This window comes from Bombus fervidus, chromosome 4, assembly GCF_041682495.2.
Source record: "Bombus fervidus isolate BK054 chromosome 4, iyBomFerv1, whole genome shotgun sequence".
NCBI lineage: Eukaryota > Metazoa > Arthropoda > Insecta > Hymenoptera > Apidae > Bombus > Bombus fervidus.
This window is the reverse complement of record NC_091520.1, coordinates 5,892,531-5,912,865: the sequence shown is the minus strand read 5'-3', so window position 1 is coordinate 5,912,865 and position 20,335 is coordinate 5,892,531. Positions and strand designations below refer to the sequence as shown.

Here is a 20,335-nt window from a genome sequence, read left to right as displayed (position 1 = left end):
CTGTTAAACTTTTCAGCTGTACATAGGTGTCGACTTTGAACAAAATTTTATAAATTTATACGTAATTAAGTTGACGAGAGAAATTAAGAATATTTTGAATTTTATTCTTCTATTTCTAATTTTCTTTAAAAAGTATGCCACCTCTCATTTCTGTGATTGCTCAACTAGCTTTAATTTTGAATTTAAAATAATATCTAATCATTTATGGAGGCAAAAGCATTTTTCACAAATACAATTATTTCCATAATTTACAATCTTTCTATCTGTATTATCACCTATATTTATTGTTGAAAACGTTGAATATTATAATAACGTATCAATGGAAAATAAACAATTGCCCATTTTAAAGCAGGCAAAATCAGGCAAAATATGCTCGAAAAAAATAGTAGTAAAAATGCTACAAAACGTGTAATCGTATGTAGCTTAAATATTATACCTAGATACTATAAAACAAGTGGAACATAGATCGTATTAATCCATAATGCATATTACAGTTCTACACAGTTAAAACATTATACGGGAAGAAATAGAATATTTGCAGATTTTTACCACTTGCTCATACTAAATCCAATAGTCTTTATTTCTGAAAACGAAACTAATTACTAACCGAACTCGTCACTTTCGACTTGCTCTTTCGCTTTCCAACAATAATTTCTTCGATAATTCCTACGACAAAATACAATTCTTCGCTCTTCGAATAATTTCAACACACTGCTTGCACAATGTAACGGAAGCCGACACCTATGCTTTGATCACTTACCTGAGCACGATGATCTTGTTGCTGTTGCTGATCGTACCAATTCGGCTGTATCGGTTGTTGCGAGATGGGAGAAGTAGCCGGTGGTGTTACCGGTCGCCAACCCTTTGGCGCTGACTGAAGTTGAAAGTGTGACGGTTGTCGCAGTGTTCCACCAGGACTAACGGGCGACGGAGACGATGGAACGGCGCTTCGAGTCGACGAACGAGCGATCGTCGAAGGCGGCTGGGGTGATGAACCTGACGAGGGACTGCTCTGGTACGAGGCGAGATCACCGATTCCACGAGTCTTTCGGAGGGAAAATAAAAGGGAAAACAGAGGCTTTTGTAGGTATCGCCAATCTAGGCATCGAACGGTGAATTTTGCTCGCCCGGCTCTAATCATCCTTTCGAATTGTTTCGAGCGCGTTACTAAGGCATATTTCTTTGGAGAAATAGTCTCGGGATATCCGCCTCGATATCCATGATGGTGTAGTCAACCGCGTCGTCAAATGCATATTTACATTTTGTATTAATACTATGTATATGATTTGCAGACGTAACGTGTATTACAATTGTCGGGAAACGTGCACGAAGTCGCAAATAAACTGACTACGCTGAGATTTCCTATATAAACTTTCCTCACAAAATTTCCCATTTTGTAAAACACTGAATATAATTCTTTATCCAATTTTTTCCAAAGTAAAGTATAACTTAGATTATAAATTTTAATTTATTAATTTATAAAATTAATTATTTGCTAATTTATAAAATAATGTATATCATCGATTTAGGGAAAAAGCTTTGAGAACAGCGACGATATGGATTTCGATATTATGAATTTTTTTAATTCGATTTCATTTTTGTAATTCGATATTTCGAATTACATATTAATGCTGATACTGTAGGATTCCAAAGTATCTAAAACATTACAAGTGTCGTTATAGTAACTCAAGTAATACAGAAGATCAAATATCTTGGTAATCCTCAATGTAATCAAACCTTGTAATTGTAAGATACAATTATAAGATAAAACAATAAAATTGTAAAATTTTTATCGGAAATTTAACGTATTTCCATTTCCATAACGTATTTCACAGCCAGGTGTTAAAACAATACGTAGCCCTTTTTTAACCTGAATAAATGTCGTAAGATTCTTTTTTAAATATCTATATTACGTTTGCAACTGGCTCTGCCGAGTCAACCAGCAAATTTGATAATGTGGATATCGTGTGCGTACGGATAACACTCAATGTTTCCATTCCATTTCCTTATTTTTCATTCCAGTATCTCGTATGGCTTCGTTCTCTTCAGTCTCTTGACTCTTGCGACAGCACGCAGTAACAAACTTGGCATACATTCTAACCAACTGGCTAAAGACCTGTCATGAGACACGGAAACGAAATTTCTGTTTCCTGTATCGGTATTTGTATCGCTTTTATATATTTTGTCGCTTTTGCATCGGTTCTAATATGGTACTAAAATTGATCTCGTATCGGTCTTTTGTTCTGTAATTGAAATATTATAATCCACTAAAAAAAGTTGATTATTGTGTCTTTTATTGCTTATTTTTATTATACGACTGTTTAATGTCTACAATAAAGATAAATGTGTTATTAAAGATAAATGTGAAAGAACGAATTTTGACGTATTTAAGCTGTAAATTCGAAAGTTATATTTTACAAAATGATTGGATAACGAATTATATGTTTTTACGTTAAAATCAGGAAAATCTTCCTTGCGCCATCTAAGTGTATTGTAATCATGTGATTGGTTTGCTGTATCCAAAATTCACACGCAAACGTTTAACATTTATAGGAAATCTCACCTTTAAACCTCGTCCAGATTAGTGAAGTTATTTGAATTCAAGGCACTTGAGTTGAAGCAATCTAATTTCAAAAGTAATTTCAAATACTTGGTGGAAAATAAAAAGAAGGTATGTAATTATAATGTCAATTATCAATTATAATTATAAACATAACAGAGAGATATTGTATACTATCGTGCATAAGTACATAGTTGGACCATTCTAAATCATACGTTTAACTAAAGTTAAGAGTGTAAAGTTGAAAAGAAGTAGATGTTACTTAGCAATTAACTTTTGAACCGTTTGAAACATAAAAGTACTGTATATATTCCAAGCGAAAATAAAATAACAGAAGTAATTCACACGAGTAAAATGTTTCAAATTACTTGAAATCAGGTGTTTTGAATAATGTTTCTTTAAACATAGTAAGTGCACTTTACGTTAAGTGAACGAGAGTTTCACGCTGATGAAGAGATTTCAATTTACTCAAATTTACAGTGGCTACAAAATGTATTGACATCTTTTTCTCAAATCCTATATTTCATTCTCACAGTACAAAATTTTTATAGTCGTACTAAAGTGCTATTAACTAAATGACACAAAATTATTCTAATTAAATATTACAATTATAAAATATTATATATTTTATTTATATATACATATTATATATACATATTATATATACATATTATTTATATATACATATTATATATACATATAGATACAATAGATACAACGATGTGGCAATAGTTTTCCTAGCCATTGCAAGCTATTTGAGTTTAGGTAACTTGACTAATCTGGGCGGAGGTTTAGTGTGTAACAGCAAGCACGGAAGAAACAGTTCACATTCGTTAAGAAAAAAAGAGGAGAAACATAAAATGAGGAACCTTTGATGCACGCATAACAGATGTACGGGCAAGCAACGACGATGCGGGTAAAAAAATGAAACAAAAATCACATGTAATTCGGGCAAAGGTGCAGGAGTCTATCGTTTTTCGTTACGATAAATATCTAAGTGTCATTGAAGTTACAGAATCGCGTTCTAAAGTTGTAGATTGTAGAGTATGTACAAAGTTCTAGAACTGTGGTTCGGTAGTATCGCTAATTTATTCTATAGAAACACACTACTCGCTGGTATCTAACGCTAGTTGCTCTACTCAGTGTCATTATTAAGCATACGTATAGTTTCGACAAGGTTCTTACAAATGGTGAAATTTACCTTTGCTTGTACGGGTCCTTGCTCCACGAAATCCAAATCCTGATCTTCTGGAGGTGGAGGCCAAGCTACGCGCTTAAGTCCTGCAAATAATTTAAATAACTTTTATTATGATACGAGTTGAAAAATGTATCTGTTATCTTTACCTATTTACATTAATTCATAAAAAATACATGTACACGTGGCGATTTGTTTATATTAATTACACAGTTGTACACTGTGGAATACTTGTAACAAGAAAATAGTGTATTTACATTTAGTTTACAATATGTGTAACTTATTTGTATTTAACGTGAAAAGTATCTTTACTAATCGAATGCCTAAACAGAAAAGGAGCAAGTGAAAAGTTCATGAAAATTCACTGTCAAATTTCTATTCAGCAAATTGACAAATACTAAACGCTACAGGAAAATCAATTTTCCATTTTGAACTTAAAAGAACGTTTATTAAAATTATTATATTGTTTATTGTTGTTTATATTCACTATAATCTGTTAACTATTTCTCGAGATTGAAATTTGTTATGCTCATTTATCAAATATATATATATATATATTCTACGTATATAGTTTATAAATAAATATATTTGTATATAAATATCGAAATTTACGCTATATAATCAGTAAGATCAGTATGTATTATATTTTTATAATAATTAGATTTGTGTAAATAAGTTTAAATTAATGCTTTATTTGAGTTTGAATAGTAATGACGAAATGCCTGATTCGAAATTGAAATATGTATTATAGAAAGCATTGAGTAATTTTAAGTAACCAACATATAAATGCATCATATTTACATCTTCAGGAAAAGCTATTGGGAAGTTGACAAAAGCTTATTTGTAATTTATACAAGGTGACTTGACCGAGAAGGCATGTGCACTGATGCATCATGTTGTGTGTTAACTAATTTTAAGCCATGACGTATGCAAATGTTCGTGTATTTATAAAATAGATGTTAACATCTTCAAAAATTTCATTCTACTTCTCAATATTCTTCAGAAATGTAGATATTTAAAATTTCATTTTACTACTCTATTATATTAAAATTTCATTATTCTCCAGATATTTAGATATTTGTAGTAAATAAAACGTACAAGCTTGTATAAGTTTGCCCAAGTTTTGTACAAATCATCGTCATTACTTGTCATCGTATCTCATACTTAACAAGTATATCGACGCATTTGGCTGGGAACGCTGGATCAAATTTCATTCTCCGTGCTTAATAAAAAAGAAGCGTGGAAAAGAGTCGTTATTACGTCAATAAAACGAATTATTATTCATGCTGCTATACCGCAACGTGGTACTGGCCAAGTTTATATTTACGCGATTATTGCTGAAGAATTTTCACAATTTCGGACCAGCCTTGCTGTATTTTTAGGTTCTTTGGTTTTGGAGCCTTGAATATTGGATATCAACGCGAGACCATGGATACAAAAATAATTTTGTAGAAATAGAAACGAATTTCTTACTAATTTACTTCGATATAAATCTAAATAATTTAAGACTTCAATAGGTGCTCGGCACGAAAAATACACATTCAAATTTCTATTTTGAAATTATTTTGTCAGTATTACTGTATTGGTAGATTGTTTGTAAAATCGTTAAATATTTCTCGTGAAATTATTCCTATTGATTAAATGTTTGAATGTATTATACCGATAGTGATACAATCTTCACTGAGATTTTATGAAAGAAAATCAACTATATACTCCTAAACTTATGTTAGTCAAAAATTTGTCTCGTTACTAGTCTTGACAGGTGTTCCCTATCGCATTTCAAATATATAAGATATCTGTTTATTTAATCACACTTGAAGCAACATTGCCTATATTCCATTAGTTCGCAGAATCTTCGACTTTCCACGTAATTTTATGAAACGAATATCGTTGTATACACAGTTTTAATACAGTTTCACAAAACACGCTTTTGTTAATAACAAACGCCAATTCTTTTTCTAAAAAAAAAAAAAAGAAAAATAGTCTGGAGTATAATTACTTATATGCATGTAATATATTGTAAAATGTTATATTATAAAACGTAATTTCCTTGTATTCAATAGACACTCCACAAGTCACAGTTTGCAACACGGTAAATTCCTGGCACAATAAAATCATGAAAATTGCATGACACATACGAAACAGTATTACAAATCATACACACACGTCGGGTATACACACGTCAAACTTTCACTGGCATCCGGCAATTTGAAATATTCTCCGTAAAACGTACCGTTGTTTCACGCGTCTTTCTACAAAAAGTTCACTCAGCTACAAGGAAGAAGAAATAGTAGAAGAAGAAGGATACGACTTTGCCAAAACGGATACTCGCCAACAACTGATGCTACCTCCAAGTCACCTGTACCTTTCATTATTGTAGATCGCTTTAGTCACCGATTTTAGAGGATTCTTGGTAACTGGCCAGTAAGTGGGGGATTGATATTAACACGAATGAGAAGATGTTACGAATTCCAGAAGGATCACTGTTCGACAAATAACTCTTGCTTTTTCATTAACTTATTTTAATTAAAGACAAGATATACATAGATAGAGATAGCTACTGAAGTTAGCTTTGAGGATTTTAACATTTTATACAATGATTTAAATGACAGCCAAGATTATCAGCAGTAAAGGAACTCTGACTTTTTTCACAGGTGAAAATAATTATAGCTTTATCAACACATTTTTGTAATAATGTCTAGATGTAATAATTTCCTACATAAATTGTTTTCTATGTTTTTCACAAAACAAGTACAATATAATGCATGTTTCTATAATCCTACAAAGGAAGAATGAACAATTATAATTACAGGCAATAGAAACTGTAGAAAATAACCAAATTGTAGGTAAGTAATGATGACACGATTGTCTAATTACCAAAAAGCTACCAAATCAGCAAATTTCAAGCAACAAGATGATTATCTGCGGCTTGTGAAAAAAGCAGGTGACAAGGCCATCGGAGGAAAAGAAGAAGACCAATATTTATAATCATACTTACTATCACTGCTCATGAAACAGATTGTTTTTAATCAATGACGAACAACAAAAGCAAAGAGGCCAAAGATCATCAAGCAAGGATAACAAGCAGAACTTAACACTTAACTGCTATGATAAAATGGAAATATATTAAGTTTCTAGTGAAATTGTAACATATATCAATAAGTAATAAAAATTATAAAGCTACATTTTAAACTACAATATATACATCTGTGTATGTATTATATAATTAGGGATTACTAAGACATTTGGTTATTTGAGAAACATAGTAGTATAAGCCAATTCACAATTTTTTTGTATAAAATAGTATTCTAATTTATTATATTATAAGAAACTCACAAACTCATTATTCAACACTCATATTTCCAAAATATGAAAATATGTCATAGCAGAAAGTAAAATTATACCTTAATCGACTATGAAACTGAAAGGGTAACACTTTTAAGAATTGAAATACGTATGATTAAATTCAAATTCTCAGAATTTTTAATTATATAAGTACATCATTGTGATTTCCAGTCCGCCATCTAATGTCATGTATTACTTGAAAATATACTTATGACAATATTCATAATAAGATGTTTCTAGGTTTCTAGAATATTTGAGAATCTGTTAATAGCAGTTGAGGATTAAGAAAGGACCGATCAAAGTTTTGTCGTGCAAGTGACATTGTTAGTGTTCACCTCTCCGTAGATACGTTAAACTGGCTGAAAGTGATGTTAGTCTCCCTGGTTCATGATTAGCAGTTGCAGCATAAGATTCGCTTCTTGTTAGTCTTCTTCGTTTGGGTTAATGCGCGACTTGGTGCTTCGGTGGCTGAAATCTTTCGATTAATTCCCTTTATACAATGCATATGTTATTTTTTCTATGTACATTGGTCTGAAGTCGTTTCTTGGGAATGAACTATATTAAATTACATTACATGTATGTATGTATGTAAACGTATAGACTGATACATTGAGAAAGCACATACAATTGTATGATTGTTAATTGTTATGGTATCAATTGACAAAATATTCAAGTTTATATTTCGAATCCACCCTGTCAAAGAAATATCTACTTGCATATGCATTTTGACATTTAGCCAAATATTTGAAACGAGGAGAATAACACTTCTATTTTATGTTGAACATAAAATTGTTCGTTACAGTGATATGCAAATTCTGAGAAATTAATCGACGAATTTACAAAGTGATTAATGACTATTTGCATTCTATTGAAAAACACTTGGGAACTGAGTTTCTAATATACTGTACGCTTATAATTGTAACTATAAGTAAGCGACATTTTTAACAATTTGAAATCGTTCATAAAATAAATTTAATATACCGAGTGTCTCCGAAATCATAATACAGGCAGTGGGATGGCGATTCTACATGCAAAAATAAATCGAAAAAGAAGAATAGAGGCGAATATAATGAGCCCCCGTTTTCGACTGAAATTAGTTTGGAGATCCGTCAGCTGCCCGAGTGTTAATTGTAAGTTTCGAGTTATCCGACTTTTCTTTCTGCTTGTATCGATGATAACTTAGTCAGACGGGCAGAGCTATGTATAGAGCGGGTGACATTTTGAACACTTGTTACGTTAATAAAAGGATTTTTAAAGAGTAATATCCTTATCCTTATTTATAAAATCATTTCCAATACGGACACTGTGAAAATAAGATAACAGTAATGATAAGAAACATTGTGACATTATTCATGTTTACAGATATCAACAGGAACGGAAAGAAAAGTTGGATCGTAAAGACCTCGAAACTTACAATTGGTATACGGACACCTGACGTATCTTCGAACTTATTTTTCTCAGAAACGAAGCCTTAAACGAAAAAATATTATCCTCCTTTTCTTATTTTTTATTTTACTTGTTTATTACTTATTTTTTAAGTGGATTCGTCACCCGACTGCTTGTACCATGATTTCGGAGACATTCTGTATAAGTTACTTTATAACCTACTCTAACTTCGTCTCGAGAAAGTTCAGTGTATTGAAAAATGGCAAATAACAGACGTTTTTCTAGAGTTAGACGTAATAGAGGACGTTATATACGAGATCATTTACATTTTACCAGACTTTGTACAATGTACATACACGTTACATATTATCTGTCTTATTCTAGAGATAACGTTACATTGAAAAGACGCTGATTTAGTAGCAAGAAACGACTTCTCGGAAAGAAATCGGATAATCTTTATTTACTTACTGGGTTGACCACCTCGTTGCCTTGCTTCTTCCTCTTCAAGCATTCGTAGGACCGCACTGTTTTGTAAATTCGCTGGTTTGGCGAGTTGATTGAAATCGATCCTGAAAAATTCATTAAAGTTCATATTTATTATTCAAATTATCCACCAATAAATATCAGATAAACTTTCTATTTATATTACATAATAAAAATAACTTTAGCAAGCGAAGTACAAATGGAACTGCCATAAAATATAGCTATTTATATCTGAATAAGTGGGACATTGTATGCTCAAATTAGTAAGTTCATCTTTATTCTCTACTATCACAATTTGTGGATTCGATATTTAGTAAAAGTATATTTATTTTAAACTGTCCTATATAGCGTTATTTAAGAAGGAAATTGTTATTAAATTAATATGCATATAAAATTCATCATAGAGACAAAAGTGTAAAGAATCTAACACAATATCTATCGATAACCTTTATTTTATTTTTTAACCTTCATTTGTCCCCCATTTTCGCAACTTAATGTGCCCCTCGTTTATCACATTGACAGAATGTGAATAAAACGAAAAGATAAATAATTAATTTTGCTTTTTGTCGTTCACACGCACTTAACTAATTCTCCTTCAGAGGTATCGGATTTCATTCGCAGGTCAAAGGTACGGAAAGATTGTTCTATAAATGACGGAATAGTACAATCTTCTACCGGAAAAGTGTGTCGAATTGACAAGAGAGACGGGTGAGAGTTAAGTTAAATTTAAATTTTCACCTGAAATCTTGACTAACGGTTGTACGATAAAACATAATATCCTCGACACTGAACATACATTATCGTCGTACCTTCTCTTATTTGCGCTTTTTGCAAGCCTTGAATCTTTTCTTTTTATCCTAATCTTCTTTCTAAAAATACCTAACTCTTCCTAAGTGAACGTACTTATAACGTAGTACCCTTAAAGTACATATTAGGACTTTTAGATTCGGCGCGTTTTGTAGTGAGTAAAAGCCTTTAAAGCAAATTCGAAAAAAAATCCTATAACGTCTCCAAATGTTTTAAATTAAGATTATTATAAAATTTTTGATGAACAATCATCCGTTTCGATACATTCGATACAATTACGTAGTGCAAAGTAAAATACACGAAGTGTAGTGATAGTTATGTAGCGAAAAGACTCACATTTACGTATTAAAGATTAAAAGAAACAAGCACACGATATAGTCGAAGAAAAGAATCGAGATTAACCATACGATGTTTGCAATTCTTTCTCATAGTTAATTCCACCAATTCCTTCAAACCGAACCAAACTTATCCCTCCTATTTGTTTCGACACAATTATATGACAAAGAATAGACGCAGCTAGAATCACCTGCTTTGGGCGAGCATGTTGATCACAAGGAAAGGGTTGACGATACAGAAGACAAGTTGTAGATCGCACGAGAAAACCGGTGGTGTACCATGCACACCGAGGCCACCAAACGCGAAACTAAGTCAAGTACGACAGCGTTCGCGAACTTTGCGCAACGGCTATAGGATTCGAGAGGGGTTTATTTCTAACTCGTGTGATTCGGTCTTCTGAAAATAACGGTCGACTCGCCAATGACGGCGAGAAGGCTGATTCATCGACTTGCAACCGGTCAGCAGCCACACGTTGACGGGAGGATCGATATGAATCCGTCAAACGACACACGTGGACCAGGTGCAGTCTATCTTGATCGACGCAAGGTGGTCGCGGTGCCAATAAATCCTCTGTCTTCTCATCTTCTCAACGTGTTTAACTATTCATCTTTAGAGACACTTCCGGATTCTGTCGTGCGCCACGAAATTGCCAATTTTAATTAGAATCGGTTGGTTAAATGTAATGCACAAATTGTTGGCTGGCTTTTTATGTAATACAGATTGACGTTTCGATTAATCAGTTTTTATATATTGTTCATTATTTATTTGTTATAATTACTTTGCTAAATTAGTTTGACAGTTTAGTAACAACATATTGTGTACATATTATGAAAAGTTGTAAAGATAAAGAAAGAACTATAATGAACTAATTATAGATTTTTATCGAGGTAACGTGTGATTTTCTATTTCAGCGATCTAAGTGACTCGGTGAGGGAAGAATTATTTTTGTCGATATTGTTCAACGCATTTCTTTCCATTACTACATGCTTATAGCATTGTGAATCAGCAGTACAATTATTTTTTAGCATTTGGAGAATTTACAACGAATAAAATAAAGTTTTTACTCGTAAAATAACTCGAAAAATATGTAAAATATGCCATGAAAACGAAAGTATCTACACTTTCGTATTACATAATATTTAGTTAAAACGAATTATATATTATAAGTAAGATAATTAAATAAATTGTGTACTACTTTATAAGTGTATTATGTAGTGTGTGAGTAAATATACTATTGAAGTGTATGGTTGTACAGTTGTTTCTGAGAAATGTATATTATAAATTATACATACTGAAATTGAAATTGGATTGCTTTTTCTCTCTATTAATAGTTATATAACCAAAACCACGTAAATTACTTTTTGGCATGTGTAACGTAGAACAGAGAACAGAAGATATTTTCAAAAGTTACACTGCATATCGGATTTCGACACAAATGATAAGTGGTGGCACAATTTGTATTGTTAAACTTATCAACCTTGAATATAGAAAAATCGACTTACCCAACCGCACCATTAGCTAGAACTTGAGTTTGCCTATCCAAAGTTTCCTGTATTGCTTGAGGTGAATACAAATTGATAGGAGAGTTGAATTGTTTGTTCACGAACATTGCCCTCTGCGCAGACATGCCTGTACTTTTGCGCAATCAGCTTTTAACTCTGAAAAATAACAAAAAGACAAAAGTTACGTAAAAATTTATGTAAAACTCTAAAATTTGGAAAGAAAGTAGATATTTATATTTACTGTTATCGTAATTTGATTATTGTATCTATAAGTATTTTCATTTGATTATGAATTTTGCTAATAACAAATAACTCACGTGTGACAATTTTATACATTTTCTATAGTTGATATAATATTAAATATTTAAGTTTCAATAATTTTTTGTGCCCCGAAAATATTTTAAACGTTTGTAATGTTATATTATATGTATATAGACTACAGAGTATATATATATATATATATATATATATATATATATATATAGAGAGAGAGAGAGAGAGAGAGCATACCATGTACCTATATATGTATAGACAGTCACAAAAATATTCCTACGCTCTAAAACGGAATAACTTCTTAAAAATAGGACCAAACTACTTGAAATATTTGGAGAGGTTACAGAAATTAGTTCACTAAATGATGTGTAAAAGAAATGTGGAGAAAATTGAAATTGGTAGGAATGACAATGAAGATAATAAAGGTCTCCTTATACAAATGTTGTAATAAAAATTTAAACAACACATTTTGAACATTTATATCAGTCATATACAGGCTGAAAATTTTATCGAAATCAGTTAACACTGGTATAAGCTACGAACGGTTAAAAATGGTAAAAATCGCAGTTTTTCGGAACTTTCAGCTTATTATTGTAATAAATTTAGCTTGTTTTTGCATCGACCAATTTTGATACAATTCTCCACATGAATATAACTAACATTAATTTACAAAATGTATTTTTGAAATTTTCACTATAAATTCACAAAAGAGTTATACAAGGTAACCATTTCTACTTTCGTCGCCATTCCTCCAATTTCAATCTTCTCAACATTTCTTTTACACGTTATCTAGTAAACTAATTTTTCTAGCTTCTCAAAAAAAATTCAAATCGTTTGATCTAATTTTAAAAAAGTTATTCTGTTATAAAGGGTGTACCAATACTTTGTAACTTATTGTATGTACATAAAAGTGAAAATATTTATGTAATATATATATATATATATTCTGTAAAAGGTTCTATATCGGTAAACGTATCCGTATTAAATTTGACATGAATAATATAAATATCCGGTAATTATTAATATCTCATCCACTTCACCGATTTCAATGACTTTTAGATATGTTGCGGAAATCAACATTTTGAACAACTTTTGTCTATACATATAACCGCCGCTCGGCTTTAGTTTCCGAGATATTCGCAAAAAATTGTCGGTATCACTATATATACCACAGCATATGCGTTAGCATTGGTTGACGGCCGCTTCACAGCTACTGATACCTAACCACAACCTATATACAAAAGCTATAAACACAGGATAAGAATTAAATTTAGGTTGAGCGTTACATTATTCGGCCGTCATGAAGCAGCATTATTAAGCGCGTACGCTGTCACGGACGAACAATTGAAGATTTTTTGTAGACAACAATGTAAATGCAAAAATGAAAAAATGTTGCTTTTTATCGTACATATAATGTGCTACATGCCAATAGGAACATTATAGTACAGATTTTAAGAGCAATTCCATTTGTAAATAATTAGATGTAAATAAAGATTGTAAATAAAGGTGATGCCACTGGTATGTTCAACATCGCCTCTGTATAAAACTATATAAGTTAAACAATAGACATGCTAGAACACATGGACACTAAATATCGCCAATTTTATAATTAATATAATAATATTTATATTACATTACTTATAGTATATTTATATTATATTAATTAATATTATAATAATTATTTTTCAGTTCTTACGTGAAACATTATAAAATATACTTTTATAATAAAAATAAAAAGATCTTGAAAAAATATATTTCTTTTTATACAAGTTATTTAGGGACAAATAGTATTCAGTATGTGCAAATTTAAATGAATGACACATTCATTTTTCTCTACAACTAAAAAGTAGAACATACAGGCCTTCTTACACATTCTTCTGCTGATGAATTTTGATTACATTAGTGCAAAGAAAAAGAAAATTTTTAATTTGAATTATTTTACACAAGATCTTACAATAGTCAAAACAAATTATATTTTGAAAATAATCTTTACTCAGAGGAGCTTCTTCTCGCATCTAAAAAATCTGATGTTTGACACTTACAGTCTTGTCTACAAAAAGTCGTCTATAGGCAAACTCCACTATATTGGTATCGACAGTTCTTTGCGAGTATCTCGGAAAGTAAACTCGATCACAGGTTACATGTATAAGAAAAAGATGTTCAGAATCATGTCTCTAACAATATATTAAAAAATCATCGAAATTGGTGTCACGGATGAAATGTTAATATTATTGAATATTCTTCGGTAGCCTAGAAAAGATGTTGGGGAAATGAATGTGTAAAGTGAAATCTAAACAAGTGGGAATTTGAAGAAAAATATGAATATTAGAAAAATAGTTTTACGAAGATTTAGCTTCTCAAATTTCAATTGTACAACCCCAAAGTTCAAAATATTTATCCTCTCAAAAGTCCGAGCGACGCATAGTTGTTCACTTTAACACACAGCTAGGAAAATATATTTATTGAAAAGAAAATAATAAAAAAAATAAGAATAAGATACACGTAAAATGTATCATAGCCGTCTCTTGTAATATTTAAGCCATATTTAATCATTTTGAATATATCCCAAAGAATTAAAATTTGACGTAGTATTGTAACAATAATTATAAATTACCCTTTAATCTGTGCTACAATTATTCGTTTACCTATTTCAGTTTGCCTTGTTAAAAGTACAGAAATATAAAACAAAGCCCGTTTCTTTGAATAACGCTACACGACTTGTAAAATGCGCAAATATTGACCTTCATAAAGAAATGTGCACGTAACTATTTGTAAGTAAAAATAGGCATAATTAACATCTATGATATGGCTACTAGTCACACTAACTATTTACCTTAAAATTGTCGCTCGAACGATATTCACGAATCTGCGTATCACAGTATCCTTCGTAAATTGCATACATATGTGGGTCAAATTAGGCAGACTGAGCGGGGCATTTGTATAATTATCGTTTGGCAAACCAACACGAGATTTCGATTAAATCATTTTGTTAATCGAACATTAATTTAACATCTGTGGCTAATTTAGTAAATTCAACGAATCTCTCGCGCAGTTTGCCGTTGTTGTTAGTCGAAATTATGCCAGTAATTAATTACGTGCCTACTGATCTCGATTCAACGATGCATTACCCTGGATTGGCACGCGAATAATTGGAAGAATGAAATCGAATAAACCATAGATCTCGTAACATAAATATCAGTAGCCAACGATGATTCATCGTCGAACTGAACGCATATTGTAACCAAGTATTATACAAACAACTTCGCAACAAAGTAGGTCACGAATCATCGCCGCACCACGATGATTCGGGATCGTTCGCTGAGTGTTTGGATATTCGATATCCAAACCAGAGGTGATCGTTGTTGGAAAATTCATGCCAAGAAATATACAGGGGTGTATCGTCATCGTGCGGAACAAGAGACAGTCAGAACCGCGAAATCTGAGCAAGTGGTAGTCATTGAACATCTCCGTCTTCCGACTCGCTATGTTATAGTACTGATTTCCTCCACAATTCGCCACGTATACTTCGAGTTCACTGGCATATATATATATGACTTTTAGAAATAGAAAGGTCTTGTTTACCGTGTACACAACCACTTGTGAGGGATGTAATAACAGCTATCCTGATGCGTGGTTAAATCTGAAAAAAGAAGGCAAAGAACGTGTATAATTTATAATATGTTTATAATAGTTATTTTGTTATAGCAGAAACAGTAACAAAAAATAAAAAAAGGATACAATAAGCATAAAATGTATTGGTATAATTGATAATTATAATAATATCTTTAAAATTTGTTACTTTTTCACAATGTTTAAAGTCTTTCATATATTTGTGATTCTTCGACAACAGCATTGTACAATATCCAGTTTAATTTTTACATTTAAATAACCATTAAATTTACGATAATTTCACATAGAAATATTTAATGGTAGAGGAATTATTTCCAAATCTTACTTATATAAGAGGTTCTGTCCTTAAAGTAAAAATTACTTGAAAAGAATGAAAGACGAAAGATAGATTTAAGTTAAAATGAAAAATTATTTTGCCCTTTGTATTGTATTCATCTAAAAGTTGAAGTATTGGATTGCCCTCACGATTAAAGTAAAATTTATTATCCTATAAAAATTTTCATGTTTCTAGTTATTATACATGTGTATAATTTCTCATTTATAAAACCTCTCAAATGCAATAATTATTTTGAAAACTTTAAGTTGTGTTATCACAAACTAAAATGATAACACACGATAAGTGGAATACAAATGAAGAATCAATAACTAGTGTAACTAATAGTGAAAATGAAAAGAACAGGTTTGAAATGTATTATACAATACGATACACACATGCACGCATGCACGCACGCACATACATAAAATAACGAAAAAACCCGATTACATAATCAAAAGGTTATGAGTTCGATCGAATTGTTAGCCCAATAAATAATAAAAAAATATTAATCTACTTCCAAATGTCTTTAATATATTTTTTGTTAAAGAAGAAAGAAAAGAATATAATTTGTGCATCCAAGTTACACAAAAAGAAATAGAACATAATTTAAACCACCTGTTTTAGGATAAAATCTTGAACAGTTCGATCTAATATTTAGTAATGAAATGAATAAGTAAACTTCAGTAATACATAAAAGCCGATGACTCGAATCTGTCAGAGTGGAAGGACCTCGTATACTATTAGTTGAATCTTCATGTCAGTTTGGAACTCGGTTATACCTATATCGTCGCTAATGACCGGAAACTCGGACGAAAACAGCGAAGAATTAAAAAACGAAGAGCAAAGAGCAAAATAAACACGAGCAAAGCTCACGTTTATCTTACGAAAGTTTCAAATTCTCTTTGACGCGTCACTACTGAGCAGCCACCGGTAGTCTACCGTAGTTATTTTTGCTACGAAATTCCTCCGAATATATCTGCATCGTCCGCAAAATCTCTACATCTCCCTCTTTCCACTTCGTGACCCGGAGCATCTAATGGTTCTTCTTGTATTAGATTACAGCGGAATTGGGGATTCGATAGCCGCTACCGGATACCGGAAAACCGGCCAAGCCTTTCGAAAGATTCGGCGACAATTAGTCTCGGAAATCTGTGACGAACGATGTTTTTCGAGACACGTACAATCCACACTACGTTCCCTTTACATAACTGATATCTATTCCAAGCTAGTTCGTTGGTATTTAGACGATGCTTGTATTGCAGCCTGCTGGTGAAGATTCGATTTCGATCGTCACGTCGCGTCGGGCAGTAACAAATCGTGCCAGTTTTCAAAAAAACCTTGTAGGATACATAGTTTCGCGTCTAAAAATGTTTGATCGTGTAGTTTTTTTATATATATGTGTATAAGTACATAGATACTTCCCAGTATCTTACGTAGTCTGGCAATGTGACCAAAAATGTTCGAAACAAACTGGAACTTTGCCCTTGTTTTCTAAACAACCGTGTGACTTGTGTAGTTACTTATATGTCGTGTCATCTATTTTAGCGCCAACTGTACAATAATGTCCTGTCTGTAAAAACTTTTGGCTACGCTTTCATGTTGCAACGAACTTTTTCAAGTCTCGAACAGCATTTTTCAAAATTCGAAACTATGAAATTGACAAATACTGAAATTTCATTTTCAAACAAAATATATACTTGAACTCTGATTCTTTTGTTTAGACTTTAAACGAATGAAATCAATAGCAATGTAATGGTTATGTTTCATAGAAGAATTGGGAGTAAGTACATATCGTAAATAAAGTACATACGTGAATTCTGGTTGTTTTATTTAGAGTTTGGACGAACGAAAGCGATAGCAATGGAAAGGTTATGTTTTCTAGAGGCAATTGTAAGCAGGTACATGTTTCGAGATTTAATATCGATAAAGGAGAAGACAAAACGTTTCTCGGTTCTGAGTCTACCGTCTAATGCGGATAACATCGCTAATGTCGTTGTCGATAATAATCATTTGGAACGAATGTTACCAACGACCGCTTGAAAAATCAATTACTAGATACACAATTGTTGATATATACAATATATTCGATCGATTTCGTAATCACATGTTATCGACGTCAACTACTTACGATTTTTCCTTTTATAGCAAATGTGAAGCTCTGTTAAGGTACACGGCATTCTCAAGGAAATAAAGCACAAGGCGGAAACAAAATAAATTTTTGTTCATTTGCCATATAGTATAGAGAAAAAGATAGCAAAACGTAGATAAGTTAATGGCACAGGCGGAATATGTTTCTTATCGTTTCACGTTTCAAGCAAATATTTGAATATTCCTTAAATTGTACGATAAACGATTCGTCCGATAATAAAATAAACGGGAGTTTTCTGATATTTTTATGATAAACGTGAAAAGTCATTACGAAAAATAAAATAGATAAAATCGAATATTTTATTCTTTCAGTGAAACAGATATAATGTACGATATAATTCTATCCTAGTACGAATATCGTTTGTAGTTTATACGCTCCTCAATGTCAAATAGTATTGCTTTGCGTGAAATACGCGGACACGTGAACTCTCATTCATTCCCGTCATCACCGAAAATTTTCAGATAGTAACACATATCATACGTTATTTTGTAAATTGTAAATTGTAATAAACCTTGACGCGTATGTGTTATGACAAGTCGTTACGTCGAAACGCGATAAACTTCAAACCTATACCACGTGTATTCCTTTCTCTATAAAATACTACGTATTATTATTAAAAAATTGATTGAAATAAAAACTGAAAAGAAAATTAATCAAAATTAAAAACTCCTCGGTTTTCTATACTGCTTCAAGACGATCCCTTCGTAGGTACGTATTTCGATTTTTCGAAGAATCCAAGATAAACTTTTGTTTCTCTGTTTCGCTCGTGAAATAAATTATCCCCTTGGTCACAAAATTTCTGAGTTTACAGGACGAAAATGCGAAGCGTGACAAGCACAGCGACGAGCACCTACCTTCGCGTTCGAACGCAAGGCACGCGGGTTTCTTGGGTGGCGAAACACACTGAACTCGGAAAAGCGAAAGCATCAGAGAACCAGCGAGAACCACCCCCTACCTCTCGGAAGAGCCGTCGAATCGTTCTCCTTTCCTCTTTTGACTTGTTAGTTATTTTCGACCCCCGTTCTCCAATCTAACATCCAACGCCGACAACGCTCCTGGCAAACGTAGGAAACTGTTTTGCGTTTCCTGAAATTCTCTTTTTTCGAAATTGTTGACCATTCTCCAACAGACTTTACTGTTGCAATCAAACGCATGGATAAGGACGATCTTCTTTTGAAATGACGCACGTGTATCTCGCGATAATATTTTCTTCGTGTAATTTGTTTAATAATATTCGGTGTTATATGATTTGTTTCTTGTTTCTTTTATGAACGGGCATGTAAAAATTGATATCTTCTGCCTGAAATATACCATATGAAATACAGACGTATGCTTACAATAGAAATTTCATATTTATATCACAGAGAAAACGGAAGCTTATTTTTAGATATCTATACACTTCCTTGCTGGTATTTTTAGGAAAGCTCTGTAAAGTATAACAGATAAGAGATTTTTTGCGTACTTGTAAAAAATTCGTGAAAATCTTAGCTTTTCTGACGATACTAAATTTCTCGATTAGATTATAACTAAAATAATTATAAAATTTAACTCTATACTCTAGAGTTAAATTATAAAATTACTTCAGAGATCACATTCTATGATTAGTATCGATTGGTATGCAACTTTTCAATGTTTTAGTTAATTGTATTTAATTTTACAAGATATTATATGAATACAAAACTCGGAATTTTCTATTTGACAATATCAATGCAACACTATAAAAAATAATTAATTTATTTTTTATGAAATTTCCTTTTTTTAAAGAATCTAAAGATTTTATAAGAGAAGGGCAATTTAACTATTTATATAATCTTACAGGTATACGATGATCTTGCTTGATAAGTATCAAGTAATTCCTCAAGTAAATCATTAATAAATAAGTAAAATTTTATATATTAATCATGTTCGGTATGTTTCAAATATTTAAACAATTTTGCAAACAATTTTACAGAAAAATTTGTAAATATGTGTAAAATATAATATTTAAATGTTCACATTATGTACGACATATAATTTTTTACCAAGAGAGTCAGATAAGTAAAATATCCATAACTAAAATGCAATAATACTGTTATATGCGTTAAAAGCGGTAACACAGAAATTGCATCATACTTAATGTCTAACAACGATAATTTTCCATGTTAAAAGCGTTTCATTGTATTATTCGCAATATTGTGAAGAAGAAAAAAAGAATCAAACGTACCTGTTGTTACACATACCTCTGAACGGTCGATACTTCACCAAAGCTTGTCTGAATAAAGTCCATTATAAAGCCCGTTTCTTCGGTCAGTATTACGACATAATAAAAATTACTAAATATGTTTATCCTTCTCTTCATCATATAAACGAATAA

At 31.7% G+C, this 20,335-nt stretch overlaps 1 protein-coding gene and 1 long non-coding RNA gene across 14 annotated transcripts in view; one reads left to right on the top strand and one right to left on the bottom strand.

Annotated features, from left to right (window-relative positions):
• Window positions 1-20,335, bottom strand: part of LOC139986852 (uncharacterized) — a 25,666-nt gene extending 5,331 nt beyond the window's left edge. Inside the window, exons 1-8 of one of the 13 annotated variants that reach the window (XM_072002556.1) lie at window positions 20,186-20,334; window positions 19,119-19,282; window positions 18,837-19,054; window positions 15,470-15,527; window positions 11,615-11,770; window positions 8,955-9,055; window positions 3,762-3,841; window positions 761-1,045 (exon numbers count right to left, since the gene is read on the bottom strand). In XM_072002556.1, coding sequence (XP_071858657.1) covers window positions 761-1,045; window positions 3,762-3,841; window positions 8,955-9,055; window positions 11,615-11,739 — 591 coding nt within the window. In that variant the 5' untranslated portion in view covers window positions 11,740-11,770; window positions 15,470-15,527; window positions 18,837-19,054; window positions 19,119-19,282; window positions 20,186-20,334. Of the gene's footprint in view, window positions 1-760; window positions 1,046-3,761; window positions 3,842-8,954; window positions 9,056-9,552; window positions 9,600-10,178; window positions 10,462-11,614; window positions 11,771-15,469; window positions 15,528-16,612; window positions 16,633-18,836; window positions 19,069-19,118; window positions 19,283-20,185 lie in introns of those variants that run through there. The other 12 variants (XM_072002551.1, XM_072002550.1, XM_072002552.1 and 9 more) reach the window with 12 other exon arrangements.
• Window positions 18,258-19,250, top strand: LOC139986870 (uncharacterized). The gene is made up of 2 exons (XR_011799746.1): window positions 18,258-18,470; window positions 18,794-19,250. It is a non-coding gene; the product is annotated as an uncharacterized lncRNA (long non-coding RNA).